Source organism: Prinia subflava, chromosome 15 (genome assembly GCF_021018805.1).
Source record: "Prinia subflava isolate CZ2003 ecotype Zambia chromosome 15, Cam_Psub_1.2, whole genome shotgun sequence".
Taxonomy (NCBI): Eukaryota; Metazoa; Chordata; class Aves; order Passeriformes; family Cisticolidae; genus Prinia; species Prinia subflava.
The window spans coordinates 1,964,301-1,981,777 of record NC_086261.1 but is presented as its reverse complement, the minus strand read 5'-3'; the positions used below and the strand labels follow the sequence as shown (position 1 = coordinate 1,981,777).

Below are 17,477 nucleotides of genomic sequence, written 5' to 3'. Positions count from 1 at the left end.
CTGCAGTTTTTCTGCACTGAACCAGGTCTTTAGGAAATGACTGGAAGATGTGCTTGTTATGTAGCACACATTCAAGGCAATCAAATGGTGTAAGGAAGGGTCAAGACTAAAGGCATAAAGTATTTTCATGAGTACAGAAATACAAGTGAACTTTTGACTGTATAAATTTTCCCTAATGTGCAAAATTCCTGGTATTTCACCTCTGCTTTTGTCAGTAACAAAATAACCCTGTCTATTGAAAACTGCACTTTCTTTGCTAGCGTGATCCTTCCAGGCCAAGAAAAGGCATTTTTGGCAGTTGAATGTGCTATAACTTCCAGCATCCCACTTCAATCCATTGTGTTTAAACATTATATAGTGTTTATTGAAGCCATAGTGCTGTAAAACATGTTTACATCCCTTCATAAACACTTCAACAGGTTTCTCTGCCAGCACCAAAAAAAGACAAATGCCACTTAAACCTGAGCACTTTGTCCCTAAATCCTTCTTCTGTCTGGATAGCACCTGGTTCAGATTCTTGTCCTGGTTTAAGCTCAATGGCAATGAAGTCCCACAGAGCTTTTGCTCACTCCACTCACCAGCTGGATGGGGAGGAGAACTGGGAAAGGATAAAACCCACTGGTTGAGCTAAGAACAGCAATAATAATACCAGGCTGAAATTGTAGGTACTTCACACGCATCACAGTGTTCATTTGTAAAACATCCAAATTCAGCTATGTATTGTCTCAAGTCAGTTATCTGCACACTGACTTCATTTCCTATCCCCACCCGCTCCTGCCTGTTGTCTCCCCTTGATTATTTTCCCAACTTTTCCCTCGAATTCCTTCTCTGTCATGTCTCAATCTTTTTTTGCCCTGCTTTTTTATTCCATGTCTCCATGCATATCACCTTCCCCTGCTTTTCTTGGCTTTGGGCTCTGTTCACAACTCTGTTTGCAGTCGGTGGTTACGCTACAACCACCTCCTCTGGAGTGTCAGGTATGATGCTGGCACACCATCTGCTCATTTATTTCCTTAGGTCACGACACATTCCCTCATTTCCATGCTTTTCCTTCTGGAGAGCTGCGGGCCTGCTCCTGTCCCCGCCCGGGCTCGATTAGCGGCGAGAACAAAACGCTCACCTGCGAGGGCTCTGATCTGCCAGCCCCGCATTTACAGCCACATTTGCACTCGTTAAGGTCCTCTGCTATCTCATTATTTCTCTCCCCAACACCAAGGCAGGCAAGCTGTCAACAAACACTCATTTCATTGGGGACACAAGGTATCTGCTCCTATGGCAAACACTTTTCAGGGTTTTGTAAGGACTACAAATAAGTATCAGAGAATTATTTGAGGGGCTTAAGAAGGATTTTCCTGAGTGTAATTTAGTGGAACAGGATTTCTCAGAGAAACTTCTGAAAATATTTCAATTCAGAACCTTGTTATCAAACTCACAATAGCACTAGGTAAAACAAAGAAAACTCCCTGAAACTTTCTCACTTTATGCAGAGTGATTTAAGATCACCATGGCCTCCTCCTGCATGGAGAAGCTACCAGAAATGCAAGTTATTTTAAGGCTAAAGAGAAACTCCAGAGTGTCAACCTGTACAATGGCAGATACATCTCTAAAGAGGTCTCTTATTCCTGCACAGATATTTTATTGAATGGAAAGAACTTTAAAACCAATAAATAGCAGAATAATCCATTGTGCTGCCACGTCCCCATTGGGCGATGGAGGAGCTGGATGCTGTCACCCTCACTTTAAACTGTCGTGTTGCATCCCGTCTGCGTCGTCTCCTGCAGATCGATCATCACACGTCTCTAAAGTTAGCAAAGCTGCCTCCAGGCTGTGTTTTAAATGCAACCCACCCAAGACACGGAGGCCAGCTCTACATTAGAGCCTCCCTCCTCTCTAGCACAGATATTAACTGTGGCTGAGCTCTCCCCAGCCCACCACCGCCATCCCTTTTCAGCTCCAACATGGGCCCAGTCAATCCAGACGACAAATATACTCAACTCCCACTGAAACCAAGGATAAATGAGGACTTCCCGCCTGTGGAGGCTGAGCTAAGTTCACACAAAATTAGGGTGAAGCCCGAGGACAAATCTCAACATGTAACACTTTCCCTTGGAGCAGACACTGCCCACGTTGAACACCAGGTCAGTGGGAGGGGACATGGACGATGGGGACTGCTCAGTGCAGCAGCCAAAGAGCAGCTGAAATACACCCGGCTGCTGTTTCTTGAAATAAAGTCTTTTAGTACTTGGTATGGAGACCCCGAAATTTAAGCCTAAACAAAGAACCCCTCAGTGGCAGGGAAAGCTGTGTGTTCATGTGCCTGTCTCCCATGCTGGGCACTCCCTGGTGCTCCTGGATGATTTTCTGGCTGTGCCTCGGCTCTCGGGTATCCACACAGGCAGGCTGGTGTCTAACACCAAGTGATGAACAGCTGCCATCTTCTAGCCAATTTTAGCTGCTGGACATCCAAGGTAAATCTCAAGTCTAACTTTTGAATTAAACCTTTGGTTTCCCTTTAAGGCTGTCCAGAAAATAGTATTTTAACTACAAAGAACAGCAGCTTTTAAAAAATCTAAGAGCATGGGATGGAGCAGTAGGGCCTTTCCCAGTTGTAGCACTTGTCTTTGGGGACTGTAATTCATAACTCAGAAAAAGTCAGAACAGACCTGAGGCTTCTCAAGCTTCAGGTGCCTGAAATAGCTCCAGAGGGATTTTCTGCTACCTTAGTGTTGGACAGTGAGCAGAGCTCTGCTCTCTCCAAGCATGCCTTGGAATCCCTCGCCATGTCTAACACAGGGAAAAGTGGTTTAGAAGCGTTCCCAAGGACCACTGATTCTTTTTTGTGTATTTTGTAGCAAGCAAAAACCCCAGGAATACTTTTGGGTGGGTGTTCACAGCTGAGATTTTTGCCTACGCTTTGCAGAAGGAAATTTTGCTCTTTTCTCCGAGTGACAGCTCTTAGTGACCAGGCCATAAAATTATACCAATGGTACTTTTAAATTGATCTAAAGTCTGTTCATTTGTATAGTGCACATTTAAAGCCACATTATTGTAAGATGCTCCAGCAATGAAATTCAGCATTAGCAATTCAGTTCATTAAAGAAGATATTTTAGTAGGTTCTTTCTTTTATAGCTATTACTCTGTCTAAAGTGAGAAAAGCCTCAGTCAAATTAATAAAACTAACAACTCGTCACACATACGCTGCCTCTCTGTGAAGTCTGCTCTGCTCTCATCAGTTTGGCAGCCAAGGAAAGATGTATGGGAGCCAAATTCCCTCTTGCATAACCACATCAACCTGCACGGGAATGCGTTTAGCCCATTCAGTGCATGTAACCATGGTTTTGTTTGCTGGAAGTTACCCCAAAAATTCAAAGTTGTAGTCAATCATCAAGCCATTCCCCGGATCAGAGAGCAGCCACACGGTTCAGCTGTGCTCCAGGTTCAGAGGGGCTGTGCTTTGGGAGCTGTTGCTCTGTTACAAACACCTCAGCAATGCTGTTGGATGCTCTGGACACAACCTCCCTGGATAACCCTGCCTGTTCCCAGAGCTTCCCAGCCAGCTCTCTGCTCCAAAACCTAAATGTCTTTTCTCACTCCCTTTTGGAAGCACCAGCATACTGCCCTACTGACAGGCAATCAGTAAGGCTGTACACAATAACATTTGCTCACAGCTTCCATTTTTGGTTTTCAGCAGGAATTCAGTGTTGGATTCAAACTGATTTTGCAGAGATCCTCAGCATAAAGATTTGCAGTGCAGTTCCATGGATCACAGAATTTCCATCCTGCTCAAGGATGGCTCCCCAGGGGCTGTGCCCAGGTGGTCACTGGGTCTCACCTGTCCTCTCACCTCCCATTTATCACCTGTGAGGCCCAAGCAATGTTCATGCCCCTGCTCATCCTGGATGACACTCAGAAACTATTGGCCCCTATCAAAGAGATCCTCACCAACCTGAATTCCACCTCATCTCATGAGTTCCCATTCAGGTAATGGCTTAAGTATTTATCTAACTTAAAGAAGTTAAGACTGTTCCTTATTGACTTTAAAAAGACTATTCATATGTATGAAGTACAAGGCTGGATCAAGCCTTGAGAGCAAGGCACAAGCTGGAAGACAGAACTCCAGGGACTGGAACAGACAGAGTCAGGTCAGCTCAATTGACTCTTCAAATCATCCAAAAGAGGGAGTCTCAGAGGAGGGCTGGGAGTGCTGGGGAAATGATCTGTCACTTCCTTGGCTTTAGACACAACCAGCTGATTTAGGGAAGGAAGAACTCTCCCAGACTCTGACAGGGAAGATGAAGGTGAAAAGTAAAAGGACACAGGGTGCTGAATTTCTATTTTTCACTCACTTTAGTACAAGACTTAGAACAACTGGCAGCTGATCTATTCATCACCAATGAATCACACAGAAGTACAGAAAGCAGTTCCTTCCCAGAGTAAATCTTGGATCAACTTTTTCCAGAATCAACCCTTGCCCTCTGCCCAGCCCTGTTACTGTGGGAGAAGCTCAGGCTCATATGACTCCAGTACCTTTCCATAAGCTTGCAGCACCTCCCAAGTGGTTAATTCATGGAAGCTGAGAGGATACAGGATACACATCCCTCACAAAGTGAGGAGAAACTGCCACCAAAGACTGGGCAGATATCAACAGCTTCAGCAAGAGACAAAATATTCCCACTGAATGAGAAGTGATGGATTAGCCCGGTTTAATGCAGCCAAATTATCTGTAAAAATACATGCAGGACATGCTGCTGTGCCACCAATGCACTGCACAGCAGCTTGTGTTTACATCTCATTCCCTGTCACAGGCTGTCCTGCGTGGGCTGGGCCCGGGAAGAGCTGCTGCCACAGAACCTGGGAACACACGAAACCCAGGGCCTGAGCCCTGGTGCGTGGGCCCAACATCCAGCAGAGGCAGAAATTAAACACAAGCTGTTTACCTGATTACACCAGTTCAGCAGTGACTGAAGGCAGACGGGTGTTTTTTAAGTTTAAGGAAGAGCAAATTGTTAGAACTGAGAGACAGAAATCAATTCCACTCTGTAATTGCCATGGAAAGATCCTCATATGAGCCTCACTGGAGTTTGATTTTGTACATTTGCATCCCTTTGCATGATGCAGTTGTCACTGAGTCTGCAAATCACATCAAAATTAAGCTATAATTTGAGCTTGGCTTAAATGAAAAGTGTGTTAAAACTTTGAAGTCCACATGCTATGGATATGAAATCCCGTTTAAGCTAAAGCAATAATTAAGACTGGATCGCGATTGCAGTTTAACAACTTCAAACAGATCTTTAGAAACTGCCTCTAAACGCAGCAGCTGGAATGGCAAATGAAACATTCGGGCTGTGGTGAAAACAAGAACACTGCACCTGGTTCTGTGACCTCACCTGGCACCTGGACACAGCAGGCACTGAGGTACAAACCCCACAGTGACAATTCCCAGACAGGAGCCATGGACAGGTGTCCCTCAGGGACAGGCTCTGGAGCTAAGCAGTAACCACTAACAATTGGAAGAGCTGTGGTCTTGCACCTTTGCCCCTCTTTGGTGGACTCTGGTGGTTCTCTGGTCTACCCTACCCTAAAAATCTGAGGATGAAAAATCACCTAATGATTCTGGCAGATCAGCCTCCCACATGAATTTTGTTTGAGCCTGAATTCATGAACCAGGGATCCTTCCTTTGAACTTCATTTCCTCTTCAGAAATAGTTCAAAGCAGTTGGAGAACATGAATGCCAAAATCAAGTCTGAAAACCACCACAGCCTCACTTTAAACAGTTCATTTTTCTCCTGAGAGTTCTGCTGTTGCTTTGCATGGCTTGTCAAACAACCCTGTTCAGATTTAGCACAGGATCTGCTGTTCCCATTCATCACGAGTCTCAGGACTGAGGCACTCCAGCTGCTCCAGGGCTATACCCTTAAAAGTGATCTTGCTGTGATGTTACAGCAGCCTGTTGTTATGACCTTGGCTATTTCTGACGAAGAGATAAAGATGAAATAGGTTCTTGTTCCTAATGACAGCTTGTACAAAACATCCTTTCCAAGGCAAACTCTGTTATCCATATGTATCCGTTATGGATCAGGCCATGCCAGACAGAAGCACGATAATCTCTCTCCCCCAGGTGACACAGCAAGAAAGATGGTTTGGTGTTATTATGCCAATATCTCTTTAGTTACACTTTGGACAAGTACTGTGTTTTCTCTTAAAACTAATAACAAATAAAACACTTTGAAAACCACTTTATTTTTTTCACTACAACCTCTGTGTTTGTTTACTTGGAAATTTCTTAGCCTGGCACACATAGTTTTGGAAGATTTTTGCTTTTAATTCAGGGTTCTTGCCCTAGACTTTCTTTTTCCTACATTTGTCCCCTTTTTGAGAATGCCCTATTAATCAGAAAGATTTCTGTGACCTTACTCTCAATAAATAATTCTCATGAGAGTCAAAATGGCTTTCAATAAAATTACCTGATTAACACCTTGAAAGAAAGACCACTTTATTCCTCACAGGCCTGATGATTTCAATGAGAACTTTATATAGATTTCACTGAGGTTTTTTTGCTGTCTCTTCAAAACTAACTCAACAACTGCCTACATACTTAGAGCAGATGAAAAGTCCTATTTGTGTAAGGATAAACCTAAATTCTGTGCTGGATGGGGGCCTAAGGGCCTGTAAATACAGATGGCTGTGGGCAAGACCCAGAAGAGGCCAGGTAACCACCAACAGGCAATTATATCCCCACCAGAACTTCAAGCCAGTATATCATACTGTTTGAAGCTAATTGCTTTAAATAATTGGAAAGGTGAGCAGGTAAGTTCACACAGAGAATTTGCAATCTTGCTTTGTATTTAAAAAACCAACAGTCCAGATTGCATGGACAAAACAGGAACGATTCAATAAAATAAGTTAAAAGGGAAGGGAAAGGTATGCAGCGGTTTTTTAAAAGGATTTTCCTTTTAATTTTTAGCATCATTAAAATGCTGAAAACATTTTGTTCAAGAGCTTCTTTAGTTAATACCTCATTACTTCTCTTTTTATTGTTATGGTAATCAAGCCTTAATATATTGCAGCTTTATAGCATGAAATCAAGGCTAGGCCTGTGGGCATGGACAGATGTACAACAGCGTGCAGTAAAACACAGGTACAGAGACATGCAGAGCTGAATATGGCACTGGGGTTTTTTATAATTGTTTAGCAATTCATCTGAAGTTATTTTAACCTTGACAACAGATGAACTCTAACATGTACCATGATAAGTCACTGCAAAGCTGCACTGAAAAGAAAGTTTTGTAATTGTTGTCTCACAGGCTGGGTTCTGGGAAAGCATGAAACCAAGTCTGAGCAAGATGATTAAATTGTTTGCATGACTACAGGCTGAAGCTGTAACTATTCAAAACATTTAATTGAGAATATTTTACCTAAGGGATAATGGTAATGCTGGAGAACTGCATTTTACACCAGAACTTTGCCTCTCTGTGGGAAATTGGGGCTCAGTGTCAGAATTCAGACCCTCTCCAGGCATAGGCACACCAAAAATGAAAAATATTTGGATCTGACTTCTGGTTCTGAAGTGACATTGGACCTTGTGCTGGAGCTTTGCTTGTGGTTGAATTTCACCCATCAAATCAAGAGAAAGTTAGAAATAACTTTTAGGAAGTTATAATGGCTGTGTCTGCCGGGTGTTGAAATTGGATCTCGGGAAGAGTGAGCACCCTTAGATCTTCCCTGAGTAAATGACAACACGCGACCCCAGTGTCAGGGAGGCTCCACTTCCCAGCGGGGCTTTCAGGAGGGATCGTTCAGGAAACATTCCAGCTCCTGGGAGCTTTGCTCAATTTCAAGGGAGTGTTTTGGCTGGTGATCCCTCTCCCTGTGAAAGCCCTTCAAACAGCCAACATGAAAAGCAATATGCCTGTGACTGCAGCAAGTCCCTGATGCTGAGGAACGTGTTGGGAAGTTCTTGAGCCCCTCATTTGGAAACAGCTGCTCGGGTTGGGAGTGCATTCCTGCACCCCATGGCTTTGGGGTGGCACCGTTCACCACCAGCCTCAGTTTCCCCCAGCACACCCTGCAGGAACATCCCAGCAGCTTTTGTCACTGCAAACACGTGGCCTGCGTTGGTTACCCAATTGTCACAAAGGAACAGAAGGGAAGTAGGTACAGGTGACACATTATTCCAGTAAAGTGAAAATTGTTTTCCACATTATAACTGGATAACAGTAAAATATGATTTAACACATGGATTATGTATCAGAAAAACCTGGTTAACCTCAGTTAGGCAAAGCTTCCAGATTCCCCATTTCTTGGAAATACTGGGAGTAACAGTGTGCTGCATTCAGCTGAAATCTGTTCCTTTAAGCCTTTGAATTTAAACAAAGTCTAACAATGAGGAGTCACCCAGATTTCTAGTGCCAAGCACAGCGGTGAGCAGCTCCCAGGTGCAGTAAAACTGACTTTCCCTCCTGGGAGCATTCCACTGGGCAGGGCGTGTGGGATCAGACCTTGGGACACAACACGTGTTACACACCATATAACAAGTGAAATGGAAGACAATGGGCACTCTAGGCCAGCAAACACACTAATTATATTAATAAAATGAAAGCTTAAATTTTGAAGCTAATCCTGGGCTATCATTTATAAAAGTTAACAGGGCATATTTAATTTAGGAATTGGCTAACACTTCTCTTTCCACCGCTGAAACCTCATAAATGAAATATACTGGATCCCTGCCCAGTGCGGAAATAAAAGTTATGAATAATGTTTCTATCTCAATCATTGTCAGTGCTTTAATATTCCTAATTACTTTAAAAAGCTAAATATTCAATATAGGAAAAACCTTCTTTTTCTTTTATCTCCACTTGCAAGATTAGAGCAATTTAATAAGAGTCACTGGGTAGTTTTAATCCACAAGACCATTCTGTACTTTGACATCTTATCCTTTCCTGGCCATTTTACACAGAATGAAGTGCTTTTTACTCTCTGAGTGCACATGTGTATAAATGTATAATCTATGACTGCATGTCCTTTTTTTTATTATTATTTTTAGCTTCTGTTAGTGCACATGCAGTGTACAAATACTCACTGGTAGGTTAAACTAAATCTAGTACTAAGAATAATCAAAACATTAAATGAGTTCCTGATAATCTATACAATATCTCACAATTGATGGTATTATTTTTGTTTTTAAAAATATTTTTAATATTAGATATTCAATATGTCACCATGCCCAGTATTTCGCTTGTCTGCATTCCAGGTAATCCCAAAATGTTGCTTCAAACCCCATAGTATGGCCTTTGTTTCCATGCTTATTAATAATCACATCATCCCAGAATGGTCTGGGTTGGAGGGACCTCACTGATCCCCTCATCCCAACCGCTGCCATGGGCAGGGGGATGTCACCCCCACATCAGGTCACTCTGGGCTCTGTCCAACCTGGCCTTGAGCACTCCCAGGCCTGGAGCATCCACATCCCCTCTGGATTAAAGTCCTTCCTCCCTGCTCCCTTCCTTTTCCCTTTTCTGCTGGAATCGAGGGGATATTCAGCAGAGCTGCAGACACAACCCCAGGAACCCACCCAGGAATCTGCCCCGCTGCCTTCAGCCTCTGGTTGTGCTCACCCTCAGGCACATTGAGGCACAATGAGGTACCTCCCATCCCCTTCTCCCTGAGGCACAGGTACCTCCCATTCCCTTCTCCCTGAGGCACAGGTACCTCCCATTCCCTTCTCCCTGAGGCACAGGTACCTCCCATCCCCTTCTCCCTGAGGCACAGGTACCTCCCATTCCCTTCTCCCTGAGGCACAGGTACCTCCCATCCCCTTCTCCCTGAGGCACAGGTACCTCCCATCCCCTTCTCCCTGAGGCACAGGTACCTCCCATTCCCTTCTCCCTGAGGCACAGGTACCTCCCATTCCCTTCTCCCTGAGGCACATGGACCTCCCATCCCCTTCTCCCTGAGGCACAGGTACCTCCCATTCCCCTCTAACTCCTCCCTCCACAGATCCCTTCTCTGTTACCTTCTCGACTGGTAATGATGTTTCTTGCTTAAGATCCCAATCAATTTGGGAGAAAGGGAGGAAGCCAACACAAAACGAAACGTCCATTCAGTTCATTTCACAGCACCTCTCCCCATGTAGCTTTATTTACTCGCCTGATGCACAAATTGACTCCATTTAACAAGCTTATTCCTGTTCTGTCAATAATGTCTCAGGCCTGGGTTACATCACACTCGGATGTTTGTGCTCCCTGTTCCATTCCAGCTTGAGCCAACCACTTAAACTCTCCGTTCCCAATTAAGAGAGTTTAACAAACACAGCCCTGCCAGCTGAAAGAATTGAAAGCCTCAAGTGTGGATTAATTCCCCAGGAAAAGGTGTAGAACTCCCAACTCCCATTTCCCTAACTTCAGCACTATGGATTTAAGGAATGGATTGGAAGTCAGGGGAGAGAATCTGGGCTGCCTGCAAAGTCAATGACAAAACTCCCACTGGCTTGAACAGGACAAGAATTCTATCTGGAGAGAGTGCTTCCCAAACAGCTCCAACACTCCACAGAGTATTTCATGAAGAATGTGCCGTATTAAAGACTTGAGAGAGAAAAAATTCTTTATGGCGCTCCATTATCGGTACTGGTATCCTAATAACGGGACCAAAAGCATTAACAGCATCCTCCACTGCATTTCACATTTCTTTGCAAAACACAACCAAAAAAGTCCAATGTCATTATCCTAGGAAAGGGTATTCTCACATATTCATAGAAACACAGAATGGTTGGGGTTGGAAGGGACCTTAAAGGTCATTTTGTTCCAACCCAGTATGAATTCTTACAAAATAACCAGCAGACAACTCTCATTTTTCCATACAAAGCATCCAAGTTCTAAGGCCACTGCTTTATAAGGCCTGGTTTTTAATAACAACACAGATTTTTATCATAGTTTGATATCTTTACTCACCACTTGAGCAATCAGTCCCTCCCCAGCCTGGTTCACAGTGACACGTGTCAGGAGAGACACATCTTCCATGCACACACTCCTCTGTGCACAGGGCTGTGGAGAGGAAACAACACACAGCATTGTAAACATATTAAGTGGTTGCTAAACACACCCTAAACAATGCCTTAGAGAGCAATATTTTGTTTAAAAATATTAAAGCAAACAAACAAATAATTACTCATAAGATTTAATTATTGCTAAGTGACCAAAATAAAATATAGGTCTCTTGACAGCAATAAATTCATTTGTCACTTCAGCCCTGTAATGAAAAACTCACACACCAGGAATTCCTTTGGTTAGCAATTTTGCTTCACAATAAAGTTTTTACTAAACTGACATTTATTATTATTATTATTATTATTATTATTATTATTATTATTATATTACAGAACAGCAGCTTCTTGTATCACACTCAAATTGCAACTGCTCAAAAGACAAAATGGAGCTCAGTCTTGAAAGTGTATTAAGATCGGAAATAGATTTGTTAAAAACATCTCTAGGAAAAGAAATAATTTTACTCCATGATGCAGTGGCTGTAAGTGCATTTGTGTCTTTTCAGGGTCAGCCAGTTTTCCATAAGTGCAGTTCTCTGTCTCACTGGTGGAATACTGGAAGTTCAATGTCCCCAAGTTCAAACCAAGGCAAACAGGTTGGCTGAGGATCAGCTCGCAGTTTTCAAGATTCTCTTCTCCTGTGTTGTTTCAGTGTCTGACAGTTTCCAGTGTGTGCCCATCACTAAACAACCGGAGAGCACTGAATAACTGCTTTAAAGACTGAACTTGGTTGCTTACTACCTTGTTTCCATTTTACTGCTTAGGACACTGCCAAAAACTCTGTGTGTCAGAGATTCAAACTGCATGGTTAAATTGGAACACACCATTTCCATCTAGACCAACATGTATGAGTTTTTAAAAATATGAAGCAGTGGCAATGAGGTCACTGTATTAAATTGTATGTACATACGTACAAAATACATGATTTAGATCATATATAAATTATGATCATATATGGTTGTATATCCTGTGTTTTTATATCTGATGGGAAATGTGGATATTGAGTTAACCAAGACCTGCCTGAAGCAGGACTACAAAAGACTTCCCCCAAGACAAAGATAATTCCTTCCTGTTTAAACCAAGGCTAGCAAAGTTGATTGGGGGAGCTGAAAATGGAGCTGAACCATCCAATTCCTTTGAAATCAGCCAGCAAAGCTTCTGGAAGCTTCCCTGATCTGCAGGTGAAAGCTGGAACCCTTTCAGTTCCCAGATACCTCCTGTGTCAGAAGCTCTCCACCCCTGCCTTGTAGCTTTGAGTGACTCCTGCCTGACATTCTGCTTGGACTCCCAAACTGGATCACACCTTGGACCCACACCCAGGCTGCCAGCAAAGCTCAGGGAAACATTTTGCTGCCTATTCTGTGGTTGGGTCATTGCAGACCAAACCCACTGAGCTGTTCACAAAATATTTAAATCCAACTTCAAAATGCAGGTGAACTTAGAATAATCCTGTGGGACAAACTTTCCTGCACTTTATCCAGCAGATCCCACGTGACCAGTGATTAGAACGCTGCCTCGTTAAAACGACTGCAAGATCTTTCTAAATTAATCATTTCCTTTCTACGTTTGCTGCATGTCAAAAATGCAATTTATTCTTATTCCATATCTTGTGTTTAGACAGTATTGCAGTGGGCATGAAATATTCATAGCTAATCTCCAGTCACTAATTGTCCTAATCTTTTGTGCATTTATTTCACTCGAGTTAGGCCTTCTAGAGACAGTGAAGCATCCTACTCCACAGCTGTGGGATGAAATTCAGGGCAGGATATTAGATAAACAGGATTTTCCAATAAAAACATACACATCTACATGCAACCATTTGCAAATGGCTGGTTATCCAGAACAAGGAGAAGTTCACATAGAGAATAGTCACAAACTTACAGGTTTTTATTCAAACCACTGTGTGCTAACATAGATCTAGGATAGGCTGGGATACCTTGGGAATTGTGCCCTGCACAGCTTTAGCTGAGGGTACATTTCTCATTGATGTGACATCCTAGCTTTGTAAGAGATGTGGAAGTCAAACAGAGATTTTGTTGTTGCCTGTATAGACATTTGCAATAATAAATCACTCTAACATGCTAAATGTGTAGCATTTTTCACACTTTTAAGTGGGCCTCGTTCTCACCTCAAGGGAAACATTGTGAGCAAGAAGGTTGATGGGGACTGGTTCTTTACTCTCCCGAATAACAAAACTCCTGCACATTACTGCTCTATATTTAGTTGATTTCCACACAAATTTATCACACCTTAACTATGTTAACAGAAATAGGAAATAATAGTAACTAATTAAGCAATAAAGTTTCCTTAATCACTTGTGTAGCTGCAGTCCTATGGGAAGAGTGCAATGTGAGACTTGGCAGCAAGACTCAAGAGAGAACTCCTCATTCTAAAGCACTCAGTCACATGAAAAATAATAAAAAATGTATTATGAAGAACTGTATCCTTGTTTTCAGGTGTTCAGAAGTCCCACATCGCTGAAGATGACAATGTTTAATGAGCAATTAAAGATTCAAGTGATGTGAAGATGCTTCTTGGAACCATGGGTTCTCTCATCTCTTGTTGATTAATTGCTAAACAAGTAGCTGTGAGCTCAGAGCTCACTAGTGACTAATCCCAAATGTGGGGGTGACAGAAAACCCCCCTTTTTCAACAGAGAAGCTTTGACAGAAGTAATTTTATTTAAAGTGGCAAACAATCAGACTCCTGCACTGACTGATTCAAGCCAGGCTTATAAAGGTCATATTAGGGTACAGCTCTAAAGTTTTACCATAGCAAATAAAATTTTGAATTTCTCCTATAAAAGGGAAGTCTTGCCTTGCTCAAGTCTTTAGAGTTTAAATTAATTTTTCATTCTATTAACATTCAACATAATAGGATACAATGATCCCCAAGGCATTCTTCATAATACACTTTGTACAGTGGTTTGCAAATGATCTTACTAGTTAATGGAACTATAAAAATTACTTGCACATAAAGGTCAAGAAAAATAAAGATAAGTATATACTTTCTGACACTGTCCTGTTCAACACTCAGCTAAAGGCCCCTGGAGTAAAGAAAACTTGTCCTAATGCAAGGAATATAATTCCTCCCAGTATAATAGCCCAAGCACTTCAACCTTTGGAATTCCAGACTTTTTATGTCTGCATTTTCCCTCGACCACTTCACTTGAGCAATCCAGCACCTCATTGATCAGTGTATTATTAGCATTCTTGGCATGAGTTTGACATCAGTTTGTAGTTTGATTCAGCCTGGTAATAAAATGACCTACATCAAAGCCCTGCCAAAATGCCATCTTTGTCGCAATGTGTTTAGCATGAGTTATTTGCCCACATTCAAGGTTACACAGCAACTGCTCCTTATCATGCAATAAAGGCAACAAAAGGGTTCTGTAACAATCCATTTGATGCTTATCACTTACTTTATAATTACAGACTGGCCTTTTTTTAACATATAAGGTCAATCCTCAGGGAAATAGACCTAAAGATTAAACTCTTTTCACACCTGAAACGGCTGCATTACAGAAATGGATTCCTCTAACACTAGTGCTTATTCTTTAATTGTTGCCCAGAATTCAGATATGATAAATGGTTTGTCTGTGTCTCCTCTCTACAAAGGTGTGAAGTGGCCAGAATATTGCAATGCGGAGAAGAGCTCAGTGGAGCAGACTGCAGGATATTTCCACTGCAGGGTTCTTTCAGCTAAGGGGAACCACAGGGAGCTCATCCCAGACAAAAGCAGGGATGGAGAGTTGCTCTGTCTCCCTTGATGCTGCATTCCTCTGTATGGACCCAAATGATGATGTTGCAGGGTTCAACTTTGTTGTTACAGCCACTGTGACACCCTGCTCATCACCCCTGACTGCTGGAACACTGAGCCCCACTATAGCCCAAACCCAAAGGCTGAGGTGCATTTAGGGAAGAGTTTCATCCTAGGGGAACAAGTGTGGAGTGATTCACTTGAAAAATTTTCATTGTCCAAAAATATAACCTGTGCATTTATTTCACAAAAGACAGAGCCACAAACAACCTAATTTGTGCCTGCACAGGAGTGCGGTAACATTTGTGGTGGTACTTAGAACCTGTGGGAGTTCACAGCTACTGACCCAGCAACCTCCATCTGCCATTGCCCCACTTGGCCGTGCCAGACAAGCAGAATATCTCCAAAATAAAGAGCGGGATAATTACAAAGTGTGAAGGTCCCAGAGCAGAACAGAAATCAGGCTCGTGGGCTGTGAGAGCCGTGCCGGAGCTTTCCGCACACGCCGGAGTTTCCTGGGCTCTGTGGGATTCCTGCCCAGGATCACAGAGCAGCCAGGAGGTGACAGAAAGCATAAATAACTGGAGATGCATTATGATAATGGAAAACATTGCTAAATGGAGATATGGATGCTGCCATGAGACAATGAGAAATTCAGGCACTCGCCTGGAACTGCACAGAATGAACTGGTTTGTTTGGACTGCACACATGGCACAAGGTCATTGCTTCTAAATATCTTCTTTTCTCTGTCTTACCTCTGCCAGGTTTTCTTCACTATACACTGATCTTGCCCAAACTCTGACCAATTTCATTTGTTTTCTGAGAACCAACAGTAAACTTGCATTTTTTCTTTTATGTTGCTGATATTTTAACTTCAGATTACTTAACCACTTTGCCCCATGCTTGATAGTTGTTGGACTAAACGAAGCAGAAATTTAATGGGAAAAGTGATGTTTTCCTTCAATATTTAAAATGTGTCCCTGAAATAATTTGCACCATTTTAGCCCATTCCTCCATTCCCTTGCGCCACTTTCAGGGTAAAGAATGATTTTGTCAGGTGAAATAGCTGCTATCCTATGGCCAGTGGTTTCAGATAATGCAGAGAGGTCAAAGCAGATGAAAAAAGATGAAAAAGATTCTTGCTCCTTATCCATTAGGAATGTATTCACTCGGGGCCTCTCTGGAGCTTCCATCTTAATGTACTGGCCTGGGTTCAGCTTGTGCTGAGTCCACAGCATCAGCTGCATTAGATCAGCCTGGAGTCAGCGTTTGGCTGGATTCTGTTTGCCTGTGCTCAGGAAAGGGAGGTCTGAGAGCACAAGAAGGATGACTACAGCCAATGCATCCAGGTAGGTTTTGCTCATTCTTAGATTATTGCTTATTTGTGCAATGGATGATTTCCTTCCTAAATCACTGACTTTCCATCAGGAATCAAGCTGATTTGATGGTTTCCTGGATAATTGCTTCAATGAAGTGGGATAATAGCTCTCTGCATTGCCTAATGTCTATTTCTGTGGTCATTGCTCAGGATACATCCATTAATTTATCACCTTGGAGAGCACTTTCTTGCAAGGTTTAGCGACTTCCAAAGATGAAGAGATCTCAAAGCCTGCTCAGGCTTTGAGGAATTTATTGTTTCAGTGCATGGCAACCCTTCTTTTTCATCTTCCCATGAAAGTACCAGTGAAAAACAGAAACCCAAGGAGATCAATGTGAGCAAAGGAAAGATTAGAGTGATGCAGAGCAGATAACATCAATGGGTCACAAGATCAGCTCCGTTTCCTGTAGGTGCAATTGCAGCACTTCTTTTGCAGATTTGGGATTAGACACTCTGCATCAATGCAATCAGAAGAGAATCAATGGTCTGTTTGTAGTCTGGGACACGGGGATCTCTGACCACTGCCTCAGTGAGGAATTGATCTGTTCCCGGTTGTTATCCTCAGCCTTGACACCCGGCCAAAGCTCAGGGATTAGGCCAGACATGACTTGTGAATGTCTGAAGTAAAAGAACTGTGGAGATCCATTTTGAGGATTTTGTCTTTTCCCAAGAGCAGAATCTGACAAGTGTCATTGTCATTACTGACAACAGATCAGTAAATCTCCAAATCCATTTGCTGGGACATGAAGATTTGTTAATAAGCATAAACTCCAAGGTAGTTTTTTACCCTTTCTATCAGCAGGCAAATGGCAACCTGAGGTTCTGATCACTCTTGAGGAGAACACAGAGCCTTCCACACTCTTGAGTGTCCCAGGCTTGTGGCATGGATTAGTTGAGGGGTCCTGGAATAATTCCAGCCAGATCTCAATGTTTCAGACTCCAAGAGCCCTTCAGGAGGAATGCTCACAGTTGACTGTCACTAGAGGAGCTGGCACTGATGAGAACGTCCTCAGTCCATGCTGCAATCTGTTGCTTTAGGCCTTATCTAGGGAGTGAATAGGGAAGTAAACTGTGCCAGGGGAAGGGCAGGGTGGGGAAGAGACTGCCACTTGTTCTGTGTGCCCTGAGACTGGTGGAGCACAGTCTGGAATCCCAGTCTGGCTGGCTGAGAGCAGCACATCCCTGAGACAGCAATGGCATCGCATCACTGACCATAAAATAGTGACAGTGACAGAGAAGTTTACAGCCTGCAACAAGAGAGGTGGGGGAATCACACATTTAACAGAGTCTTTGTGGCATT

The 17,477-nt window shown here is 42.8% G+C and overlaps 1 protein-coding gene across 7 annotated transcripts in view; it reads right to left on the bottom strand.

Annotated features, from left to right (window-relative positions):
• The window catches only part of MEGF11 (multiple EGF like domains 11), a 251,691-nt gene that overhangs the window by 156,930 nt on the left and 77,284 nt on the right, over window positions 1–17,477 (bottom strand). For all 7 annotated transcript variants that reach the window (XM_063413057.1, XM_063413059.1, XM_063413061.1 and 4 more), the window contains exon 6: window positions 10,949–11,041. In XM_063413057.1, the coding sequence (XP_063269127.1) occupies window positions 10,949–11,041 (93 nt within the window). The remainder of the gene's footprint in view (window positions 1–10,948; window positions 11,042–17,477) is intronic.